The sequence below is a fragment of the Gracilinanus agilis genome, chromosome 6 (assembly GCF_016433145.1).
Source record: "Gracilinanus agilis isolate LMUSP501 chromosome 6, AgileGrace, whole genome shotgun sequence".
Taxonomy (NCBI): Eukaryota; Metazoa; Chordata; class Mammalia; order Didelphimorphia; family Didelphidae; genus Gracilinanus; species Gracilinanus agilis.
The window spans coordinates 240,734,227-240,760,150 of NC_058135.1; the positions used below are offsets into that span (position 1 = coordinate 240,734,227).

The 25,924-nt window shown below is 33.5% G+C and overlaps 1 protein-coding gene and 1 long non-coding RNA gene across 2 annotated transcripts in view; one reads left to right on the forward strand and one right to left on the reverse strand.

Annotated features, from left to right (window-relative positions):
* Positions 1 to 304: 304 nt before the first annotated feature.
* USP47 (ubiquitin specific peptidase 47) overlaps positions 305 to 25,924 on the forward strand; it is a 59,216-nt gene continuing 33,596 nt past the window's right edge. Inside the window, exons 1-6 of the mRNA XM_044681828.1 lie at positions 305 to 441; positions 3,115 to 3,211; positions 6,249 to 6,280; positions 15,913 to 16,004; positions 21,599 to 21,694; positions 21,773 to 21,925. Coding sequence (XP_044537763.1) covers positions 3,141 to 3,211; positions 6,249 to 6,280; positions 15,913 to 16,004; positions 21,599 to 21,694; positions 21,773 to 21,925 — 444 coding nt within the window. The 5' untranslated portion in view covers positions 305 to 441; positions 3,115 to 3,140. The remainder of the gene's footprint in view (positions 442 to 3,114; positions 3,212 to 6,248; positions 6,281 to 15,912; positions 16,005 to 21,598; positions 21,695 to 21,772; positions 21,926 to 25,924) is intronic.
* LOC123252960 lies at positions 4,701 to 9,651 on the reverse strand. Its single transcript, XR_006506531.1, has 3 exons — positions 9,558 to 9,651; positions 8,765 to 8,844; positions 4,701 to 4,881 (listed from the first exon to the last, which is right to left on the reverse strand). It is a non-coding gene; the product is annotated as an uncharacterized LOC123252960 (long non-coding RNA).

Sequence of the window (25,924 nt, forward strand, 5' to 3'; positions counted from 1 at the left end):
TCCTCAGTGGTATAGCCTTCAAGAAACCAGGATCACTTCTGCACCACTCTGACATCAGAGTGCTTCTGATACTATGAAATGGACATCAAAGTATTGTTTACACTGCTTATGTTATAAAAAAGTCTTAGGAAATGATATTCAAAAGTTGGCCTAAATGTAAATATTCAGCTATTATTTTATTTACTGACTTTAAAATCATTCTGTAAAGTTTAGTAATTGACAGCATTTTTTATAGCTTGTGTAGTTTTAAAAATTGCAGTCATTAAATTTGTTCATTAAATATTTGTTACATTGACTTTTAGGAGGACTCCAGTGCAGTAGATGACAGTGTGCAAGATAGGTTTATTGGTCCCCTCCCAAGAGAAGGTTCTGTAGGCTCCACCAGTGATTATGTCAGTCAAAGCTACTCATATTCTTCTATCTTGAATAAATCAGAAACCGGTAAGATGTTCTTTTCATATTGATTCATTTTTATAGGAGAATTATAATTTTAGAAATTGGAGTGACATTAGATATTATCTAATTTAATATTTTCCTTTGATAGATGAAGAAACTAAACCCAGAGAAGTTTTGTCTTGCCTAAGAAAGTAAATGGCAAAGCTGAGCTTCAAATTGGGAATGTTAACTAGTTATAACCTCATAAGGCAACTCTTAAGAAGGTTATATACCAACATATGTGGCAGGGGGGAAAATGTACCACCTTTATACTAAGCATATATTTAATTTATATAACTTTTAGATAATACAATATGAAATCCAAATAATAATTTGCTTACAGAGACCCTTGTTAAAATGTGCACATCCAGCCAAGAGACTAGAGAAAAGTACCCTCTGGGAACTTTTGTAGCCTTCTTTTATTATTAGGAAGAATTTTTCACATTAGCTAACTTTTACTTTGGAAAACTGGAAAACTTGGTAATGGAATTTGGGATTGAAAGGAAGGAGAATGAAGGCCTAGAATTTTAGAATAGAATAAAAGCAACTGAGAATCAAGGGCTGGGCATATATTGTAGAATAGTGGCAATTGAGAAAAGAGGAGAAGAATAAATGGGACACCCTCAGTAGGCACTCAGTCTGTGTTTAGGGCATACATGAGCTCTAAAGTTAAGCTCTATTTGCAGCACCTAAGTCATTATTCAAATCAACATACAATTTCTAAAGACTTCTTTGGCCCAGTCATTCCCTTGGACTATATCACCTACTCCATTGCTTTTTTCTATTACAATATTCTAGGATTCCCTATAACTTCCCTTTGTCTGTCTCCCCCCCACACACACACACACTCCTCAGCAGTGAAAGTAACTAGAATCAAAAGTATTGAACACTTTTTAATAAATAAGACATACCTTTTGTAAATGAACTGACTTTGAATGTATTCTTAGAGTTTGGGAATTAATTCTCTTATTTGATTGGAGGGAATTTCTTTGATTTTCACTAATGTAGTTCATTTGAGTCACCATCTCTTTTAAAGAACATAGGACTTTTACTGGGTTTTAACTTTCTTGGAGTATTATCTAATCACAGTGAAATAAACAATTTCACTTTTTTTAATGCCAACTTTTGGTATTTTTTCTTTTTCCCACATATTTTTCAGACATGTCTGTTCATATTATTTGCTCTCTTTTATTCAGGAATTGAATCATTTATGTACCTAATTTTAAACAAAGCATACTTTTGTTTAGACACTGCAATTTAAAAATAACTTAGTGACTGTTTTGTTTTATTATGTTATGATTTTATTTTTACTCTGATTAATAATTAAAATTGAGAAGAATTCTACACTTTTGAGTTATTTTCCCATTAACAAGTTATATGCTTGTCTTATTGACGTGATGCATTTTATGAAAAAAATTCTTAAAATCTAATGGCATTTGATATCAAGAATCACTTTTAATAGGGGCAGCTGGGTAGCTTAGTGAATTGAGAGTCAGGCCTAGAGACGGGAGGTCCTAGGTTCAAAGCCGGCCTCAGACACTTCCCAGCTGTGTGACCCTGGGCAAGTCACTTGACCCCCATTGCCCACCCTTACCACTCCTCCACCTATGAGCCAATACATAGAAGTTAAGTTTTAAAAAAAAAAAAAAAGTTAAAAAAAAAGAATTCCTTCAATAAAACAAAGCCCACAATAAAACATACTACATGATGGTCTGTCATTTGAGGTAGTGAAACAGAACAGTTTATATAGTGAAGTTTCCTCAATACAGGCTGTTAGAATTCTTTAATATTTGATAGAAGATCTGATAACTCACATCTGATCCAATTACTTTCTCTTTGATCTCTTCAATACCTTAAGCTTGGGATTCCTCTCTAAAAAACTTCCCTAGAACCTTTTTCTCATATCCCATTTAGGGATTCTGGGAAATGCTTTTTAAGTTAAGGCTTTTTATGGTTTTTGTTTTTTCTTAAAGGAGGTCTTTATATGAAGTATATCTGTAACATGTGATTTTTAAGACAAAAACACCAGAACTCATACATTCATATGACTTATTTTTGCAAAGTAGTCGCCTTGGAAGACGTTTTACTTATGCTAGTGAGTCTAGCCTTTGCTCAATGTTTTTTTTAAAACCTTTCTTATAGACTCCATCTTAAAAGATATTAAGGCCAGAAAGGGACCTTTTAAGACTGTCTGTACCCAGCCCTTTATCCTGCACATGAAGAACTTAAATCTCAGAGAATGCTTGCTATGCTTGCTAATAAAACTCTTTAAATGAATTTCTTTTGAATCTATAATATCCTTGTAATCTAAATTTGAAGAAAATTGTTTTCATATCAGTGAAACAGTTCAAATTTCATTAGTATTAAAAACTTGTTTTGCATCCTTTTGAGATACCTAATAAATACTATATTGGATGCTATTACTTATTGAGCAATTTGACATGCTGTTGTGGAGTTTATAGTCAGAGATGAAAATTGTATAGGCATACTTGTGAAAATAGATACTTGAATAAGATCCAGAGAAATTGTTATAGTTACAAATTAAGTAATATTAACCTTTTACTTTTGTTCTAAGTAAATACGCTTACAAATGCCAAATATGTTGTCTTCCTTACTGACTTTTATTTTAAATATTTTAAATATTGAATTGTATTATATGCTTTTGTTATCTTTTTAAAGGATATGTGGGATTAGTAAATCAAGCAATGACTTGCTATTTGAACAGCCTTCTGCAAACACTTTTCATGACTCCTGAATTCAGGAATGCATTATATAAGTAAGTATTTTAGCAACTAAATTAAATTTACTTTTTCACATTTTAAATAATTCATACTTTTGTATTACTTTAAGGCTTATACAGTGCTTTTTTCAGAGCACGCATTGTTCACATTTGATGGATATAGAAACTAGGATGTACATGGGATAAGTGACTATGTTGATGATAGTATAGCCTGAGATTTGAACCCTAGTCTTCTGACTCCAAATACAGTCTTCTTTCAACTAATAACATATTGCCTTTCATTTATCACTAAAAAAAAACCTGGACATTTCTCAGATATAATTTCTTAGATATATTTTAAGAAATTGACACTATAAAAGATTAGAGGGAAAAGTAATTTAATGGAGAAATCTCAAAAACTATTATTTTCTAAAAGGAGAAAATTTAGAAATATGTTTATATTTAGATCAAAATGACACTTAAATCCATGTGAACAAAAAAATCTATTTTAGCTTAACTTTAACATGTCACAGCTACTTCACAAATTAAATAAGAAAATTGCATTTTTAGAAAGCCAAATATATTTTAAAATTTTTAAATATTTATTAAATTAGAAAAAATCTTTAATAAATATAAAAATTTTAGGATAATTCCCAAATTAAAACTGCACTCATAGCCTGGAACAATAGAAATTATCTATAGAGCTGGATATCACTCAAAAACAGACCACTATCAAATTCAAATACAGACAACACTTGACACACAAAAAAGCCAGGGCTAATTTTCTGAGTAGGCTTCCAATAGGTAATATCTAGGCAAATGTGGAATAGGAATAGAAATAAGTAAATTCTCAAACCTCCTTCTCTTGATTCTACCTTTTCAACAATCTTCCTTCATCTTCCCCAGCCCTAAATTTTCAATTCTATTCCTTCTCCTGACCTTTACTTTGGAGGAGATAGTAAAAACCAGAAGGTTAAGAAAAATTAGGTAGCTACTAGAAAGATACAAAAAAGAAATAGATCTAGAATCCCCAAATTAGATAATTCATACCTGATTATCAAGTTGAAAAAAGTGTATGATCATATTTACCATTTTTGTACAGGCATAATTTGTGGTTTTCATTTAAATTAAGTTTTAAAAAGAAAGAATGATATTTTCTGAAAATTTAGCCAGTCTCCACAAGCAAAAATGTGTAAGTTTCAATTTTCTAAGTTCCAATTCCCGCCTCCCCTGCAAACAAATTACCTTTCAACATAGAAAGGGCTCATCAAGAAAGCATTCATAAATGGATTGGTAAGATTAAAAAGGACAATGAAACCAATCTTATTTCCCATCAGAAAGAGTAAAACCCTTAGCCATGAGGCAGTACATTGGCATTTCTTTTCCTTTATATACATGCACTATTAGGACTCACTGAAGGGTCAAAAATCTTTTAGATCTTGCTAGCTTAACTGCAGAATGACTAACAACCCAAGAGGGAGTATCTAGGATGATACTTACCTTAAAATAAATTATACCACTGTGCTATTATGTATTCTGTGTATGGATACACAAGCAGTCAGCTGAAAGGTACACACCACACTAGCAAATGCCTGGCTGGAGCCATAAGGTCGGATGACCAATGGAATGTCAAGATATGTGTCGATTCTCCAGCCCTCATAACCACATTCCAGACACCTCACGTAGTCCTTCAGCTTCCCTTGATACAGTTCATTTATAAGATCAGCCTAGAAGAAGAATAATTATATCTTTAAAAATGTTCACTAAGAATTATTATAAAAATACTTGATATCAGAGGAGCATTCACATTCCTTATAAAATGCTTCCCAAAACCCCCTCAATTTAGTTATTAAAAATAAAGTTCTGGAAAACTTAAAAATTTTGGGATCTTATGGGAAAATATATTTAAAACTTATTTTTATTAATAGTATGAAATAGTTTAAAGAGTTCAATTTTTTAATCTCAGCCTACCAAAATATATAAACCTATTAAAATGAACTTAAGTAAAACCTGTAATCACATTATTCAAACAGCACATTCCAAAAATTACTAACCATCACAACTAAAAGGCATGTCATTATTATGCTAGGAGACTGGAGTCATAATTATAAGATTAAAAAATTCCTTTCATTTTTAATTACTCAATACTATTCATCTCTCCCCTCCAAACTTATCTCATAAAGTCATAAGCAAAGATGAAAATATTCCATAACAAATACATTATAAAGAACACAATTATATAATCTTCTATAAAAAAGTTTCTTTAAAATATCCCATTTAAGGGGCAGTTAGGTAGCAGATTAGATAGAGCTCTAGTCCTGGAGTTAGGAGTTTTTAGGTTCAAATCTAGCCTCAGATACTTCCTAGTTGTGTGATCTAGGGCAAGTCACTTAACCTCATTTGCCTATCCCTTACCGCTCTTCTGCCATGGAACTGATATTTACTATTAATTCAAAGACAGAAGGCAAGAATTTATAATGTATATATTTATATATATTTCTATTTAAGAGAAAGCCCCCTCTCCCCCAAAGAAAGCCAATTTTCCCCAAATGTGATTTTTCTACAGGTGTGCTTTGTGCTTTTTGACCATTGCGCATTTAATTTCAGAACGACCCTTTGGAGAAAGGATTTGAGAGATCTCTTAATTTTCAACTTTTTAATTTTAGCTCTTTCTAATTCCTCCTGTCCTGGTTCCTGCCTTCCTCTCCCAGTAAGTGTGCCCTATTGTTCTTAATTGGAATGATAGCACTAGGAAAAGAACTAATTGAGAAAAAAGTGATAAGATAATTTTAGATCTAATTAAATTTTCCCTTAATTTCTCATGCAAAACTTTTTTAGCATGTACACAGACAAGTAAATACAAGACAATTCAAGAAAAGAAAGAGAACTAACAACTGGGAGGACAAAGGAAGGTTTTGTGTATTTATGTATCAAATGATACCTGAGGTGAGTATGTGGTTAGTTGTTCTTTTTGTTTCTTTAAAAAATTTTTAAACTTTAATCTACTATGACTGTGAATTAATTATTAACTCACTTTAGGCGAAAGGCACAAGTATGTCCAGGTACTCTCAACAGACTCTACGTGCTTTATTAGGGATTTTAAGGTAAAGACTTGCAAGTTCAGAGGTATCCTTGACTCTTCATCCTCCCTCAACCCTATATATCTAAATAGTTGGCAAATTTTGTCAATATTACCCACACAACATAACTTACATCCAGTCCCTTCTTTTCGCTCTCCTTTTAAATCTAATCCAAGTTTTCATGGTAAACAAAGCAAAGCATCAATAGGGTAATGTCCTTTTCTATATAAATATTTCCAAAATTTATGCTATCTTCTTTATAGAGCTCAACAGAATCACTATACTGTAGGGACAGACCAGTGAAATGGTTGAGCAGGTTACAAGTACCTATTGGGTGCCTTATCTTTCTCTGGGTACTAGAGGATTATAAGCTCCCTGGGTGTGGCTACTACAGCCCACCCAAGAGGAGTAAGGGCCTTCCTAGCAAGAGGGTCTTGCTTTTAATTCTGACATTTACAAGCTATGTGACCATGGATGGGCAAGTCACTTAACCTCTTTGAAATACAATTTTTCTAGCATCAAAATTTGTATCTCCTGGGACTGAGGTAAGGAAAAATTCTCTCTGAACCGAAAGCATCATCTAAAAAATTTGCTCTTGTTGACTTCTAAGATCCTTTACAGATTAACCTGATCTTACTTTACTTACTCATTTTACCTCTAACAGCTGGGATTAAATTTATTCTGCTTACTTTTGGGTTACAAAATAAGGCCCAATGAAGAAAAGCTTCAGAAGCAGGCAGATTTTGGCTTGATGTTAGGTGAAATTTCCTAAATAATTATAATTTTCTAAAAAGTAGAATGGGCTGCCTAAGGAACAGGTGAATTCCCTTCTTGGAAGATAGGTGTTAGACTAGAGGTCTTCAAGGGAAGCTTGGATAACCACTTGTCAGGGATGTTATAGAGAAAAATACTATTTAGTTTATTGGATTAGATGATGTCTTAATTCCTTTCCAACTCTGAGATTCTATGAAATTCTTGATTTCAGTCAAGCCCACTGCCTAGCTCCTGCCCCTTAGGCATAGCAAGTTAAGTCCAGAATATAAACCGTAGTTCATTCTGTCTCATCTCCCATATTCTCTCTACTTAGTTCTACACCTGCCCCCAATCCCTGGCCCCTGAAATTGGAATACCTTTCCCTCTCCTCTCATTAAAATAAGACCAAGCTTGGCCCTACTTCTTCTATGAGGCATTCTCCAACCAGACAAGTCACACTAACTAATATTCATCACTAAAATTTATAGCAACTATTTTGCTATATTAATTTGACACTTAATTGTACATTGTCTTTCATTATTAAAGTTGTCTCATATGTTTATATCTTATCTACCTTCAACCCTCTAAGAGAGAATCCCTTTTTTAGGGTTTGAGTTTGTTTATTTTTTGGATTCTTGTTAAGTAGCTGGAATAATATACATTTATTTGTTACATTTATTGGGAAGCTTTTATATGTGTGTAAAGCCCTATGGGAGACAAAGATCAATCACATTTCAAATTTCCATGGTGTTTTAAGCTTCAGAAAATACTTTTCTTACAACAACCCTGTAAGACAGGAAGCAAACTGTTACTCTTCTCATTTCAGACAAAAAAATAGGTTTAAAAGATTAAATGGTTTGTCTTGAGTCATATAGTTAGTGTCAGAGCTGACAATCAAGTCCAGTGCTCTTTCCACTAAAACATGATTTCCCCCAAAAGTACCAAATACATTCTACTTTTTTACTTTGTTCATATATATGTAAAAAAGAGTGGTTTGAACTTGACAACTAATTTCTCTTATAGCTCTAAAATTCTTAAGTTCCAGATTAGGATATAATAGCTATTTCCCATGGCTAGAATGCATTCCCCACTTTCTTTTTTTAAAAAATACAACTCAAGTACCATTTTCTTTCTGTCAGTCAGTCAATAAATCTGTATTAAGTGCCTAGGTGCCAGACACTGGGGATACAAAGCAAGCTAAAAGACAGTCATTGCTTCCAAGAGTTCATAGCCAAACAGAGATGACAACCTGTAAACAACTATGCCAAATCAGCTGCAGACAGGAGAAAATCAATAGAGGTCTTAGCATGAATGCAGATTGGGATCCCACCAACTGTGAATGCCTTCCCTCCCAAATCACCCTGTATTTAGCCACTTTGCATCTACATGGATTTACTTTCTATTTATGCTGAACACATTTACATTGTGCTTGCTAGCTCTGAAATTAGAACATAAGCTCCTTGGTTAGAAGGAACATTTTAATCCTTGTACTTGTATCCTCGGTACCTAGCACAGTATCTGGGACACATTATGTGCATAATAAATGCCTACTGATTGATAAGTATATTTGTAATATTATAGATTACAGAATTAAAAATTCAATAAGTACTATAAAATATAATAATATTCAAAATCCAGAACAATCATTAACTCAACGAATAAATGAAAGCTCCTACTGATGCTTTTACATTATGACAAAAAAACAAAAATAACTTTTTAGGTAATAATTGACCCAAAGAAAATTATCCAGCACTCCCAAGTTTAAAATGTATGTTACCTGCTCTGTTTGCTTCCACTTCTGTTCCAATGCATCAAACATGACTCTACAAAGTTCTTGTACATCATGTTGCTGCCAAGCTGTCACAAGAGGAAACTTAAATTTATTTAAAAAGGCAATTATCAATTTAGATGTATCTGACATAAGCAAATGTTTCACAATTAGAAGCCATGATCAAGTAAGTGTAAAAATGCTTGGGCTGATGAAAACATTTTCTTTTTGGTACTTTTACATTTCAAATAAGCTTTCTGAATTGATAAAGAGCTAGGTACTAAAGTAGATACTAAATAGATACTAAAGCAAGATACTAAAGTAGACTTCAAGGGGATTTGTGATTTCCTTTATGTGGATTAGCAGTTCACATCTCATTCTTTTCCTTCATTCCCCCAGCCCACTTCCCGAACGAACAAGACCATCTCCAAGAGTTATGGCCACCCATCCACATCCCCAAAAAGGCCACCTGGTGGCCATCCTTCTCCAGACTCCTAGATGGTTTTCAGACTACACACATTGGGATCACTCTAAAAACATTTCTGGCTTAATAGGATCTGCTAGCATTAAATCTGTCAGAATATTCAAGAACCCAGGGTCATCATCGTGTCTTACTGAGGCACCAAAGAAAGATTACAGTGAAAGACTAAGATATAAAAGGAATATGATTAACCTACATTTTAATATTAAGCATTGTACATTTCCAATACTATAAGCAGGGCTAAGCCAAGCAATTACCTTTTCCTATAATACTGATAATAATTTATAACAGTGTAGTACAACTAACAAGAAAACTAATTACCTTCACTACTATCCCATCCAAAGCTCCTCGTAACATCAGTTGTTTCAATTGCTCTCTTTTTGCTGGTTTGTAATAAAACAAAGAGTCTCTGAAGCTGGTATGGAATGCTTGTCACAGGATCTTCTTCAGATTCCTCAAATTCCCACCTACGGAAGTGAGATATTTGAATATTTTTAAATTATTCAATAAATACATTTGCATTAACAATAAGAAATAATTATATATTTGTGTTTTATAGAGATAAACAAAATTTCATTTCACAAGTTCTGAAGGAATGAAATAAGGACTACACATAAAAGCATAAAAACAAGAGTAAGCCAAGCATAAGAATGGCTCCTATAAAAGAAATAATTTATCTCAATATGGAAAGAATCCTATGAAGTGATTAAGATTGAAGAAAGTAGAAATATGAATGTAATATGAAAAATGACTATAATCATGCCAATGAAAATACTAAGAGTCAATTCCATTTTTCATTATTCTTTTTGTTATGTGAAAGGATCTATCAGGAAATGACTGTCATATAAAAAACAAAAGAGGTCAATTAAAAAAAATAATTTTGGAGAATCTTTATTTTCTTACATGCTCAGAATTTCTCAACAAAGCTTGAGTCTCAGATTCTTAAATTTCTAATCTAAGGAAGATCTCCATCTGCAATCCTAATGCTAATAAAGATTCAACTTACCTCAAAATGAATTTTTCTACCTCATTTTCATTAAGTGGTACTACTATTATTTGAGTTATCTTGGCCAGAATCCTTGGCACTATGTTTTATTCTACTCATTTCTTCATCATTTAAGATATTTGATCCATAACTTCTATGAAGCCGTCTCATTAGAGTTGACTCCTAAACTGTTCCCACCTCTAGAAAAGGCAGTACAGTAGTCCTCTTACCTATGGTTTCTTATAATCATTCCAGGGAAGGAAGGAGGCAGGAAAGGGCTTTTGCTAAAGATGGACAGGCAGGCTGGGCAGGTCAGAGGCTTCAAGTGGGTGGAATGGGCAAAGATCTCCTCTCTGTGCAGCTATCTCTCTGTGTGTCATTTCTGCTTTCACTTGGAGGGTTTTTTGGTTATTATTTTTTGGGGGAGGGGGGTAAGGAGAGGGGGAAGCCTCAGGGCACTGAGCCAAGGAGCAGGATCAGGGAGAGAGAGAACAGTACTATTCAGTAAAGTTAACCCAAGGGTTAAAAGTTTAAAGCAAGTACTATCTACTGTTTTAGGCACCAAGGGTCTTGGAATGTATTTCTCCATGATTAAGGGGGTCTATTGTATAGTAAAATATAATGTACTTTATTTCAATACTTCTTTTAAGGTACTTAAGTCTACTTTAGTCCTTTAGAGTAAAGGAAATAATTTGGGTTTTTATCCTTTCCACTAAGCTAAATACCTAGGCCTTCTTATCTCTTTAAAAAAATTCTAATTTGTTGGTACATACATAATGATTAAGTCTTATTTATTTAAAATGACCAGTTCATCTCTTCCTCTTCATTTCCATGACCACCATTTCAGTGGAGGCATTTATCACCTCATATCTGGATAGCTTCTCAACTAGCCTCACTCCTTTCATGGTGTAGCTACCTTAAAATAAAAACTGAATACTGATGCAAAATTTTCCTTTAATAATATTTTCATCATGTCACTTCCTTGTTGATGAGAAAAAATTAATCTTTAATAGTTCCCTACGTCTGTGACACCAAGGAAAAAAATTTCCGCTTCGTATTCAATGCTATCCCTCATTTTACCATCACTATCTATAAAATCACATACAAATATTTAAGTGTCTACTAAGAACACTATAATAGGTCTTGAGAGAGCTACCCAATGCCCAAGGGAAGATCCCAACTGACCATGAGGATTGGGAAAGGATTCCTCGAGGAAGCATCCGAGGTTATATTTAAAGGATTGGAAAGAATTTTAGACACCAAAGACAAAGAAATGGAGGCCGAGGCATAGGGTTACTGGGGTGTCAAACTTAAATAGAAAGATTCCTTTGGGCCACATATTGATCTAGAGAACCACAAATTAACATTATCTATGTCACATTATAATTTGTTTTGTTAAACATTAGGAGGTTCCCTCCATCACTTTTCCTCCTCCCTCTCCAGTTTGACACATTTTTGCTTGTGGAGACTGGCTAAATTTTCAGAAAATATTATTCTTTCTTTTTAAAACTTAATTTAAATGAAAACCACAAATTATGCCTGTACAAAAATGGTAAATATGATCATACACTTTTTTCAACTTGATAATCAGGTATGGATTATCTAATTTGGGGATTCTAGATCTATTTCTTTTTTGTATCTATTTCTAGTACTTACTTAATTTTTCTTAACCTTCTGGTTTTTACTACCTCCTCCAAAGTAAAGGTCAGGAGAAGGAATAGAATTGAAAATTTAGGGCTGGGGAAGATGAAGGAAGATTGTTGAAAAGGTAGAACCAAGAGAAGGAGGTTTGAGAATTTACTTATTTCTATTCCTATTCCACATTTGCCTAGATATTTCCTTTTGGAAGCCTACTCAGAAAATTAGCCCTGCTTTTTTTGTGTGTGTGTGTGTCAAAAGTGTTGACTGTATTTGAATTTGATAGTGGTCTGTTTTTGAGTGATATCCAGCTCTATAGATAATTTCTATTGTTCCAGGCTATGAGTGCAGTTTTAATTTGGGAATTATCCTAAAATTTTTATATTATTAAAGATTTTTTTCTAATTTAATAAATATTCCTTAAAATAGTTATAGTAAAATTATACTTATTTAGAAGAGTAAGCCAAATATATGTTTCATCCTTAGTTCAATTTTACTTTTAATTTGTTACAATAGGGATTACCCTTTTACTTAAAGTGAGTAGGAACAGATGTGAAATAAAACTCTTTAAAAAGATGTGGCTTAGAAGCACAAATGTGAATTCCCAAGTAAAATATAATGTGCAAAAAAAGTAGTGATTTTTGGAATAATAGGACTAATATCTTAAGGGTTTGTATTGTATTGTTATTCATTGACTACATTTAAAATACATTTCTAGTATTTTTTAAGCACCTACATATCTGTGGTGCTGAAGAGCACACCAAAGTCAAATAATATCTTGTATCCCCCAATGGACTTATATGCTTCCTCCACTGGATACAAGCTAAAAAATTATGGAAAAAATGCATATGATTATGTATCAGAATGTGTGATACAAACAGTAAAGTGGTCAGGAAGACATCAGTATATTCAGAGGTATACCTTTATTCTTGTTGACAGTTCTTACTGGTAGCTTGGAAATATATACATTCCTAGTATGTAAAGTGGGTGAAAATCTTTAGCAGTACATCCTTACATAGAATACAATCTCAGTACAAATTTTTATTTTATAACCTTTAGCCAGAATTTGATTTAGATCAGCTATAAGGGTGTTGGTTTGAAGGTTCTTTGCCCTATAGGTGTGGTTTCAATACAAGATTGATATCCTCCACAGATGGACTTTGACAGAGAGCCTGACAAATTTCCAGAATTGCCAAGCCAGTACTATTTCCTTGTCTTTCCCTTAGAATAAGTTATTCTTTAAGGAGGCTACTAGGCAAAATCTCTACAAGTAATTCCAGGCTGCTTATCACCTTATTTAGGGATGCCCAGAATTGAGTTAAGAAGTTAAAAAACATTATTCCGGAGAAAGTGGTTGATGGAAGACCTGCCCCTTACTCCTGATTTACAAGTAGAAGAGAAGATTTGGGAACCCTACAAACTACTATTTGAATCTCTTTCATTATTTGATATTTACATTTCCCTTTGTGGCTAACTGACTTTTAGTCATTCAGATAGCTAAAATACTAAAAATCTATTGAATATGTTGCATAGTATATAAGAACTTCAAAGCCATAAGCTTTGTGTAAGAGGGAAAATTTAGGTATTATAGATATATATTAAAAATATGTGGCCGCCAGGAATCAACAATTTAGGTTGATTCCGTAATTAAATCAGACCCAAGTCAGCATCGGGTTGAAGAGTTTATTTACAATCAGGTAGATAAAAGTAGGAATAAAGAGAAAAGGGAGGTTAGAAGGCTAAAATAAATGAAGCTGTAAGCCACAGGGCCCAACAGCCAGATAGGCAGAGGTTAGAATTGGCCCAGCTAGGCCAAGGAAGTCAACCTAACTTACCCACGTGACAATATAGAGCGTAATCTGTCTGTGGTCTCAGGAAATGCTTCTTCTTCCAGTTCGAGACGGCAACTGCCCCCACAGGAAGTTCACTAACTTACTTAAAGAGATCGATCGTGTCTTAATGGACAAATGGCAGTTTCTACATTGATTTGGACTGCCCAAAGGGCAGTCCCTTATTCTTGATTTGTTACTTATTGTCACGTGTGGTTAACTCATCTCCCCTCCCCACTAAGGGAGGTGGGAGTGACATCATTAGCACGCCTGGGATGAGTAGATTTTTGACTATTAATGGGATCGAGCTAATTCTATTTACACAATCCCCCCTGATGATCATATTGGGTGCCTAGTCACCCCAAGTGATCATGTTACACAAACATCTTCTACCACAAAGGTCCTTCTAACTACAATAGTTAGAGATAAGAGGGAAATGGAAAAGAGAGAAAGCAAAACCAATGTTTTGCTAAGCGCGTTGACAAGAAACCAATTGGGGGCAGTCCCCAATCGGCACATCATGTACAATTAAAGTATCTGTTCAAAACCCATCAGTCCATTCATTAGTACCCAAAGTTCGTTCTGGATCACTTGATGCAACAAACCCCATCAGTTCAATCAATTGCAACCCAAAGTTCATTCTGGATCTCTTGATTAAATGTAGGTTCTTCAGGCATCTCTCTGCAAACAGTTCATTCTCTGGATTAAGGAATCAGCAAGTTTCTTTCCCTGAGAATTTTCTCAAACAAAACCAAAAATTAAATCTTGGATATAATAAAAATACGATTAATCTTGGATTTTATAAAAATACAATCCCCCCTGACGTGGGTATTTAGAAAGAAATACCCAGATCAGCTCAATATATACAGTTGAGTCATGGGGTTGTATGAGTCAATTCAAAAGAAAAAAAGAAAGAAAAAATATAAAAATCAATAGAAGAAAATTGAAGCTTTTGAAAAAGAAAGGCATTAAAATCAAAATCAAATATCAAAAGTTATGTACATAAAAAATTTTTGAAGAAAACAAAATAAAATATAACAGGCCCTTGTATTAGGGTCTAATCAATTATAATTTCCATCCTACTAGTCTGTAGGATACAATGCAGTAATACTGCACTTACCCATTTGCAGCTAAGACTACAGGAAGTTGCCATTCTATAAGAGAGAAAAAAGGACCAGATTTAAATGCAAGGGAAGCGTCTGTCATTCCCTTTACTCTCAGGAATATATGGGTGAGCCAGGTAATAGCCAACCTGCGGTACCTGACTGGCAGTGTAGTTCGGAGAGTCCTACGTCTTAACATATGTTAAGCGTCGCAGCTTCGATTCTTACACTGAGTTCAAGTCCTCAGTGTTGACGTGGGAGTACCTCAATCCCACCTGTATATATATGATCTCTTTAACCTTGTGCTCCTTGGCACTGTGCAGATGTTCTCAGAATCCCATTGGATTTGTCGGTCGGTCTTCATGACCTTGTGCTTTCCTTAGCACCATTAATGGCTCATGTGTTCCCTTCTCCTGGAAGTAGACAGAAGCATTAATCACAGTCCCATAACATTTAACAATATATGGCAAGTTCTTGGAGTCTAAACCTTGTGAGTAAGCAGTAATATTACAGCAATTATATATATATTAAAATTATAGCATTGCAAAAAATGAAAAAATTAAGTGATTATATGTACTCAAGTACAAGAAATGAGAAAAAAGACAAAAAAAATCAATTATTCTATTAAAAGATATTAGGAAATCAATAAGAAAATTTAAAAATATTTACACATTTGTTATTGTTGTTATTATTTTCCTAGTAAAAAGAGCTACAGTATGGAAGGTAATTCCAGATATCTAGTCCAAAACAAGCAATCCAGATCTTTTTTCTCCAATTTCCCTACTAAATAATATCCTCTGGTTTTTATGAAACAGTTTTTCATGTTTCTTGTTATTTTGGATTTACTGGGATTTAGTAAAAGTATCTTTTAGTCTTACTATTTTGACTTTTGGACATTTGCATAGTTGAACATTATGTTGGTAAGTAAGATAGCTTGGCTAAATCTTTTGGTTACTATACCAGTTGGTTATCCTGCTTGTTTGCCTTCTTAGTAGATATTCTTTTAGCTCTGTAGATTTCAGCAGTGGAGAGATATGGAGGATACTTGCTTTTGGAGAAGGGAAAAATCGCCTGTTTCTAAGTGGAATTCTCTGAAGGTAGTATCCTCCATTGATCCACAGATGATGATAATGGTGATGTGGTGGTGGTGGTGGTGGTGGCGATGGTGGTGGTGATTCATTGGGAATTGGAAATCACAGCTATGAAGCAGTATGTAAGCAGGTTTACACACATGCGCTAATAGGGCTTGCAGAAGGGAACCTAAAACTTATTAGACTTTGCTAGTATCTCCTGAGGGAAATTGCAGCAGGCGAAACTACCCAAGATAGGGGTTCTAAGGAGGATACTACCTTCAAAGAACTCTAGTTAGAGGTAAGTGATTTCCCATTATTTTATGAAGTTTGAAACTAGAATTTAGTGTTTTGAGTCAGCATGAGTTGTCATTATATAGTGTCTAAAGTTAGGGTTATATCACTGCTTGCCATTGTGTACTTTTCTAGTATAATGCACATTTAAGAATGTAATTTCTTATTAGAGATACTTTGTAGAGTACTTATAAAATTCTCTTTAAAATATTAAAAATATGTCTTCACTTTGAATTATGCTATATAATCTTATACTGTATAATCTTAATTAGTTTCCTAACTTCATTAGTGAAATTCAGTGCTTTTATCCTATTATGTGTTATCTACTTTTCTTATTTTATATTTTTATTTATTGCAAAATATGGTCTGTGTCATTTAAATGCATAAATATTTAAAGTAACCTGATATTTGACATAAATCTTAAGATTTATGTAAACTTTCTTTATACCTCAAAATTCTAAGTAATTCAGAGGTCCTCCAGCAGAATGCAAATTGAAGGTTAAAACATGAATTGATTTGACGTTCCCCTAATTTATCAGTATAATATCTGTAAATCTTCATTCTCTTTTAGTGTTAGAGGATTATAGAACTTGTTGAAATAAAAAAAATCTTATAGAAATATTTTTTCTGGTGTTCCAGCTATCACATATGTCCATTTTTCTTAAATACACTTCTGGTTCTAGGTTATTTTTCTTTGAAATATTGGAGAAACTAATTTAGCAGGTTTTTTCCTATTAGAATATTCTAATGATTTTCCTCTAATGTCAGTTTTTAAAATGTAAAATGGTAAAAAGATTATTAGATTAGATAGTCTCTTTCCCTTCAGTAATTTTTGGGTGTATATGTGTAATGTAATGTCAGTGTGTGTAAACTAACAAAAGAAATTTAATTTTGTATTAGTTGTATAAAATAAATTTAATTTTAGTAAGATCAGAAATGGAAATTTGTCACAACTGTCAAACAAATTGTAGCGTAGGCACTAAATTTATTTCAGATTTTACTTTTTCCTATTAATAATTGAGCTCGTCTTTATAACACAAATTGTGACTTTCATATGTTTCCATCCATGTTTGCTTATAAATAAATTTCAATAATTAGTTATTAGATGATAAATTAAATGACATATACAAAACCTGAAAGATTAGATGTTTTTTGTTTGTGAAAGCACCTTCCAATAAATTAGGAAACAAAATCCATTGTGATAGAATTGTCTGTTTGATGGTTCATAATCTAGAAAAAGCTTGAAATATTGAGGTCATATATCTAAACCAAGTTAAGTTTAATTTTTGTAGATTCAACAAATTCAGTTCAAGAGTCATTAAATGTTTGCTCTGTGCAAGGTAGTCCACTAAAATCTTTGATATTACATTAGTACTTGGAATTGATCCCTTTGTTCTTCCTTAAAAGTCAAGCCAACTTATCACAAACTGACAGATCCTACCAAGCTGGAAAGACTTTAAGTATGGGCCCAGAGATGGGCTGTCTGTCTAAGGATGAGTCTAGCCAAGTCAGAGAAAGCCATAGTTATTCTTGAAGTTCACTGTGAAGTTAGAGAACATTTGTGATCTTTGTCAGTAGAGTGATTATCCACAATTATAAGTCTTTGAAGTTTTAAAGTCTCGTTAGGCACTGTGGTAGACTGTAGGGAGGCAAAGGCAAAAAAATAGCTGTTCTCAAGGAGCTTACATTTTACTGATATATAAGCTTAATGATCTTTATCATTGTGAAAAAAAAACAGATCATACAAAAAAAGTAAGATTTTTGATCCCCAAATTAATTTGTGTTCTTTTACATTTTCTCCATTGTTTCAATGGAGGATTGATAAGATGGAGTTTTATTGAGTACCTATGTGCTTAATACTGCTAGATGCTATGGAGGTTAAAAAAATGGACACAATCCATCCCCTAAATACAGTGGTCCATTAATGTACATGTAATTAAACAATTTGGCTTTTAGCTTAGTTGGTTAGTGAGTGGTATTGATGAGACTGGTTTCAGCTTTAGCCCTACCCTACAGAGAACTTTGCTTAGAGAAAGACTTTGTTTTCTACACTTGTATCCCCAAACTTAACTAGTCTCCTTGTACAGCATGCTTTTTTTTTTTTTTTTTTTTTTTACTGCTACTCATATTGAAGGCCAATGAAGAGAGTTGATGTTTCCACACAAAGCCATGTGGAGATTACCTAGAAGACAAAATACATGTCTTTTGAAGACTCCTTCTTTACTTCTACATTTTCCAATTCCTAGTTTCCCTCAGAGCTCCACTGGAATACCATGCCCTATATGAGGCCTTTTCTGTTTCCCCCAACTATTAGTAACTCTCCTTTAAAATAAGTTTGTGTCTATTTTTATGTAATTATATTGTGTACAGTTTGTCTTCCTTTGCCCAAAAAATAAAATAAATAAGTGAATGTATAAAAGCTCCTTAAGGGCAGGAACGGTTTTCTTTTTATCCCTAGCTAGCACAGTGTTTGGTACATAGTTGGTACTTAATAAATAATTTGCTGATTAGTGTGTTACTTTGAAAAATAATATTCAAAGATAACATGTTATAACAATATGACTGTTTAAAACTAGAGTTTGTTCCAAGACTAGCTAATAAAATAATTAATGTCAAACTTTTTTATATTGGAAAAATTATCCATTATTCCTATAAGTTTGTTGCTATTTTTTTGTCAAAAAAATAAAATTATTTCAAGTATGTTGAATTAAAGAAGTGGAATAAAATATTTACTCTACACACAAAAGTAAATATCTAGGACAGTAATTTTCAGAGAGGATAATGTACCTTGGACAAATCACTTACCTGTATTTGTTTCTTTTTTTTTTTTCCTATAAAATAGGCATAGCCAATGCTCTCTTTTCTGTGGATGGAAAAATATGGAGATTCTAACTTTACATTTCTCCTCTAACCTCTGATTAGGGCTTTGAGAATACCCACTTCCAAAAGGATGCTGGTATTCTGGCTCATTCTGCAACCTTTGTGAGGAAAAAAGCCCTACGGTATAATGCCTTTTTTTTCCTGCCAAAAGAGAGGAAAGTGATAAAAAAAAATAGAGATATATATAAATTTGAAACTTTGTCAGAAGTTTAATACATAATTTTTGTGAATTTTATTAGCACAAGTAAACATGTAAAGTTGAAGAAAGCAATTATTATAGGCCTTTGGTAAGCAGTGGAATTCTTAATGGTAACAGTGCTACATTTTTCATAATATTTCATTCAGTATTTGACAGTCCATAGGGATATCACTTTTATTTTAATGCATAAAATATATTTAGGTATGGTCCTTTGTTGACTTGCACATCACACTAAGTTTACATAAATTTACATTACCACTTTTGTCCATCATTTTTATCATTTATTTGTTGGTTGGATGAGTGAATGAATCTAAATTTTTATTGTATTTTGTAGTGTGGCTAGCTTCTAAATGGTTTTACTTGTTTCCAAAAGTTTCTGGTCTAAACTTTATTTTGTAATATTTTTAGAGAATATATAATATGGAAAACTAGATAATTTACAGAAGTTGAATGAGTGGCTATAGTAAATTTATGAGAGCCTAAAATAGCATGAACTACTATTACCATTACTACTCATTATAATTTTTACCGCTTTGAAGTAAATTATAAAACAAGTAAACTTCTTACCATAGCTAAGAAAATATTTAGTTAAAACTTGAAGAATCCAGTGGGCAGATGCCTTGTATTTCAACTCTGGAGGCTACTAGTGTAGCAGGCATGCTGTTGAGCAGTTTCTCATGCAAAAATTTTAGAAGAATTACTGTTCAATTGTCATTACCTTTGTTCTGAAACCAATAATTCAACACCTCATACAGTTGATGAATAGCTATCATTGGTCAACAGTAAGCCCTATGAAAGGCTACCATTTTTCCAGAACTCCTTCTTATTCGTAAATTATCTGGGAAGTATCTTTCTTATTTAAGTGATAACTACTTTCGCTTCTTTTCTGTAGTCTTTTATATAAACTTTGGCATTCTTTTCAATTGAAAAATGCTTTAGGGGAAATAATTTGAAAAAAGTCTCATGACTACTAGCAGAACTCTTGATTGTGGGGGGGAAAAGCAGGGGCTTTAAAAAAACAAACCTGCAAACATGTGTTTTGTTATTTGTTCTTAGTGCTTCCCTGTGTTCTGAGAAAGAAATGGAGGGAAAAGGGATGAATTTGGAGGCCTTTTGAATACCTTCTCATATCCTTGATCTCTTCCCAAAGTGGGATCCATCAAACAACAACATTTAGATAGTAATCTTATAAGCTGTGTGCCAGCCAGTTTGCAATTGGTGAGTCTATTCTATCAGACCACACACCCTTTTATTCTCCTTTTGAGGAACAACTTTTTCCATTCAAGAGAAATTTCTTTGAAGATAACATGTTTGTATTAGTGACCCAATTTTCTTTCAATTGATATCTTATTAATATGCATTTGTCCATTGGTATTTCTGCTTTAATACTGTAGGGAAACAGATGACTTCAGATGGACTTTGAGTTTAGATAAAAGCATTTATTTATTGCTTACTACTACCTCTCCCAGGCAGAGATCATGAAGCCAAATTCACTTTTTGTGTTAAATGGGCTATATCTTTTAGAAAACTGGAAAAATTATAAATGTTGAGAATTGACTCAAGTGGTCTGCTTTTTTCTTAAGGATACAAAACTGAGGAAAGAAAACCTGTTACTTCTTTTGAGTAAGAAACAGTCTTGCAGTAAGTTTTAAATAATGGAAACTCTTGTAATAAGTTTTTCAAATATTTCACATTGCATTGATAATAGGACACAACTGGTTTTTTATTTTTGTTTTTGTTTTTACTAAAATATGTGATTATGGGCAAACATTTTAGTACTGAAAATCTATCATTTGATACCTACCATATTGAAACATCAATAACATTCTCCAAGAAGAATGAGGTTGGGTGTGTGTGTGTACATATATATATATATATATATATAAAATATAGCCAAACATCTCCCTTTGTTCTGGATTAATTGTGCATAATATGAAATACTGAAAGAATTACCAATGCTTCAGAGAGAAATAATTCTTTTAAAATCAAAGGAATGAGAACTGCGGTTGGTAAGTTAGCAAAATACCACATTTCCTAATGAGTTATACAAAAAATGATAAATTACTAAATGTGATGTGCAAAATAACAGGGACTTTTTTAAAAATAGGGAAGCAGATGAGACCTTGTGGATATTTCTGATGCTGAATGAAATATGTTGCTAGTTCAATACATGACCACTTATTTCTAGGTGGAACTTATCTTTTCTTACCATTTCCTAATACTTTTCTTTCTGCCTCTTAGGTATCTAAGTTTCTGACCATCCTACTTTTAAAAATCTTTTAAATTGTGATGTCTGTTCAGGCCCTAGTCATTAACACATTTCTTTAAAGTAACAACTATAAAAGAATATATTTCTTTCACTAGGAAGAAGCATTACATGCATTTATACAGCCAGAGATCCTTGATGGTCCCAATCAATACTTTTGTGAGCGGTGTAAGAAGAAGTGTGATGCACGGAAGGTAAGTACCACTTGATCAGTTTCATGATATTGGTTACTTGAAATAATATTCAATATTTAACAGTGAGGTTTTTTTCAGGGCCTTCGTTTTTTGCATTTCCCATATCTGCTGACCCTACAGTTGAAAAGGTTTGACTTTGATTATACCACCATGCACAGGATTAAATTAAATGACCGGATGACTTTCCCAGAAGAGCTAGATATGAGTACATTTATTGACATTGAAGATGAGGTAAATATAATTCTTTACTACAATATTCTATTTTAAATTTGACATGTCTTTTAAATTCCTCTATATTTGTGAACAGCCTAGGAATTAAAGTGTACCACATAGATTATCATAGAACTTAATCTCTTGATGGGCATTCTTTGCTTCCCTTTAATTTTTTTTAAATGTCAGGATCTGAAGGGAATATTTAATTTAATGAGAGGTTTCTCTGCCCACCCTAAATTGTGAACATTTTGCTATTTAAATTAATATGGCTTTGGAAATAAAATAAGCTCTCACAGTTTGGAGTTCATTGATTAGAGAGTACATTGGTGAATGAAATGAATGAATAAGCATTTGTTAAGTGGCTGTTATGATATCAGACACTGTGCTAAGTTCTGGGGAACCATGATATATATAGAAAATGATATTATAGTCTTTGTCTTCAAGGAGTATATCTTCCCATTTTGGTCACTATCATACTAATCAGGGTAAAGTTAAGAGGTTCACAAGTATATAGGGTAGAGATGACAAACATACAATCTGCATTGAGGACCACAACACTCCCAAATTTGGCCCAAATCAGATTAAAATGTAATTGGACCACAGAAATCCTTGTCTTATGCATATTTTTGTGGCCCCCATTTCTATTTGGAAGTGTCATTTTTTACTCCCCTACCCCACTGATGTATTTAAAAGACCTTGTTCTTTTGTGTAGTTATCTAAAGCTTATTTGGGGAGAATTAGGAATATTTTAAATTACTCCTTCTGGAATTTCAGCTTTTGAACAAGTTAGGACAAAGCAGGAACACGTTGTCTACTTTCCCACTTTAAAATGGAGAGTGCTTCAAAATTTATTAAATTTTTCCTCTTGCCACTTTCCTCTATTTACTTTTCTTTTATGGTACTCCTGGCCTTTTCATGGGATGAATTAAGATTTCAAGAGCTTAATTCTATTGTGACTAAAATAATTGCTTTTTTATCTACTGGATATTTTCATTAGATAACAACGATGGACTACCTGATTTGGCATTCCCTTTGTGGATTTTATTTAAGTAAACAGAAGTCCATATATGTACAAATTCAAAGCAACCCAATGCATATAAATTATTTTCTAGAACAGAAAGTTATAATTAATCTTAGACCAGATATGGCTTAAAATAGGCAGATGATATCACAATTCATCATAATATTTCAGTGGATTTCGTTACTAGGGGTGTTCCCTGCATCACTGCAGTCTGTAGACTGTCATGACTTATTCTGTGCAATGCTTATGTGGGCTTCTTATGTGCTGTTAGCCCTTCTCTGGGCCATCCTATGTGTGGTAGTATACCTGAACTGCCCTCTGCCATCTTGCACTCCTGTCATGTGATTTGGCTGCTTCCTTGTTGCTCTCCACTCCATGCATTGATAGAGTAGATCATCCATTGGAATGTGCTGACATCTGTTGGCCCCCCAGTATTCTCCTTGTTCTTTGAGTTAATTGCAGAGTATATTGTGTTCCAAGATTCAAAACCATAAAGTATTAAAATGTTCTCTCTGAGAGAACATTTATGTTGGAAATATGGGTCTTTGTGACAGGGAGTAACTTTAAATAGATTAAATAGATTGCATAATTTTCCAAATACAATCTATCAGATTTTTTTTTCTTCAATTCTGGATATTATCCATCTATAGTGCTTGTTTCAAATATATGTATTTATGTATCTCCTCAATTGACTGGCCATACAAACTGCAAGTAGCATTTTTCATTCACTTAATTTTTTCCTGTATGGATTATTAGAATATTTATGTATTTCCTTAAGGAGACTCTACAATGATCTAGACCAGTGGTTCCCAAACTTTTTTGGCTTACCGGCCCCTTTCCAGAAAAAATATTACTTAGAGCCCCCTGTCACATACTATCACCGCCCCCTTACAGTTATTCATCACCCCCAAATGCACCTGTGGCCATCACCACTACCCCTGGATCACTGCAGCACCCACCAGGGGGCGGTGGCGCCCACTTTGGGAATCACTGATCTAGACCTTGGTGCACTCAGCACAGTAAAAATTTTTAACAGAATTATCTAGAGCAGTGATGGGCAAACTATGGCCAGCGGGCCAGATGTGGCCCCCTAAAATGTTCTATCCAGTAGCACCACATTATTCCTAATCTGACAAATACAACGAGTAGGATACAATATAATGAAACTTCGAAAGAGTTGCCTTAGAAACAGACTTGACAGATGAGCATTTCCTTTCCTTTGGCCCCTCTTTAAAAAGTTTGCCCATCACTGATCTAGAGTATCTTACCAGCTGTAGAGAATCCCTACTTTTAGACATGGAGCAAGAAATCCCCCATGACAGTGGTGGATATGCTTTTAACAAGCATCTGTTATTCAATTATATGGTTGCTGAACAGAATTATCTCTGTGGTTGCATTTGTCAAGAAATCCTGTAGGTTCTTAACATATGTGTGAGTGACTCCTTCAGAGGAGAGCCTTGTAAGTCTGTATTTTGTTCTGCTAAGCTAAATGCTTTTTTTAACCAAAAAAACCTAAGCAACAAAGTTTTATGAGAATCCAGTATAAATGTTTTATGAAACTTAAAAGCACTATATAAATGTCAGTTATAAACTAGATAGATATAAACAATAGTTTGTGAAAGACTCGTGTTTTCACCAAGCATAACTTTGATACAATATGTAACTTTTTCTCAGAAAAATTTTATAAAGATGAGAAAGTAGGCATATGGATTGTCTTTGTAATCCTTAGCGACTCTTGGCATCTATTAATGACCTGTAATTTTTTCCCCTATTCTTCTAATAGCTTCTCTTCCAGAGGTTTGTTGTAAAGCAATCTCATGTTTTCAAGATTATGTTACTTCAGCATGGATTTTTTGCTACTCTTTGTACTAACTTGGTCTGGTTCATTCTTCTCAAACCTCTTTCAGAAGAACCAAAAAGACATAGTTTTCTTCGTTTCTTTCAGTGACCTTAGTGGCTATTTCTCCATACTCTAGTGGAATCCTTCACTTTGAAAGATAACAGAATTTTATAGTAATTTTGAAAAAGCAGTGAAGAAATTTCAAGTCTAGCTTCATTCCTGTGAAAAGCAAAGCATTCTGTTTAGCATATTCAGAAATGGACACAAGGAAAATTGATAGGCAGCGCTTTTGAGTTGACAGCCTAAAGAGATAGCCACCAGTCTACCTCTCTCCCTTGCACCAGCTATTGATATTTCTCTTTAATTTCTTTTAATTCTCTCAAAAACAGGCTGGGAGATTCTTGAGTTTTGATGAAATTTCTTTGGTTGGATTTGTGTGTTTTTATTGATGATCCCAGTGAGAAAAGTATCAGCATTGAAGTCAGAGAACTTGCATTTAAAGTATGGTTTTTCCCTTACTACCTCTATGGCCTTGGGCCTCAGTTTATCTATACAATGAAATTTGGAGTAGATTACCCTCAAAATGCCTTCTAGCCCTAAAGCTTTGATCCTCTGGCTATCTTCCTAGGTGCTACTATTTCTACTTCTTTATTGTAGTGATTGAGGACATGAGGTTTTAGAGTCCAAAGGCCAAGAGTTTTAGAGTCCAGGCTAATTACTCTGCCATTGTTCATAAAAACAAGTTATTGTCACAACATTGGCAAGTTTTTATATTTTGGAACATTCTTGAAATGATATAATTCATTTGATTCACTAATCTTGACCTTTTTTCAATTCCATTATTTTATAAGGCAATACTCATTATAACCTTTCACTGGTCTATTAAAAAATTCTAAAAATGAGTTTGTATTCCTTGGCTCTGATCTCCCCCCCTAAATGGCAGAGAGATGATGTTTGCCAACAGAAGTGTTCTAGGGGCTCTTTTTTTAAAAGCCTCCTCTCTTTGGCAGTTAGTTCCTTTTGGTAACTTTTACAACAAATGGTGATACTTAACAACATTTGTCTTTTTCCATTTCCCATATTTTAGCATTGATGACTTGTTTGAAAAGGTCACAGTTATTCAAATTGGTGTCTTTTCATCTTTAACTTTTCTCTT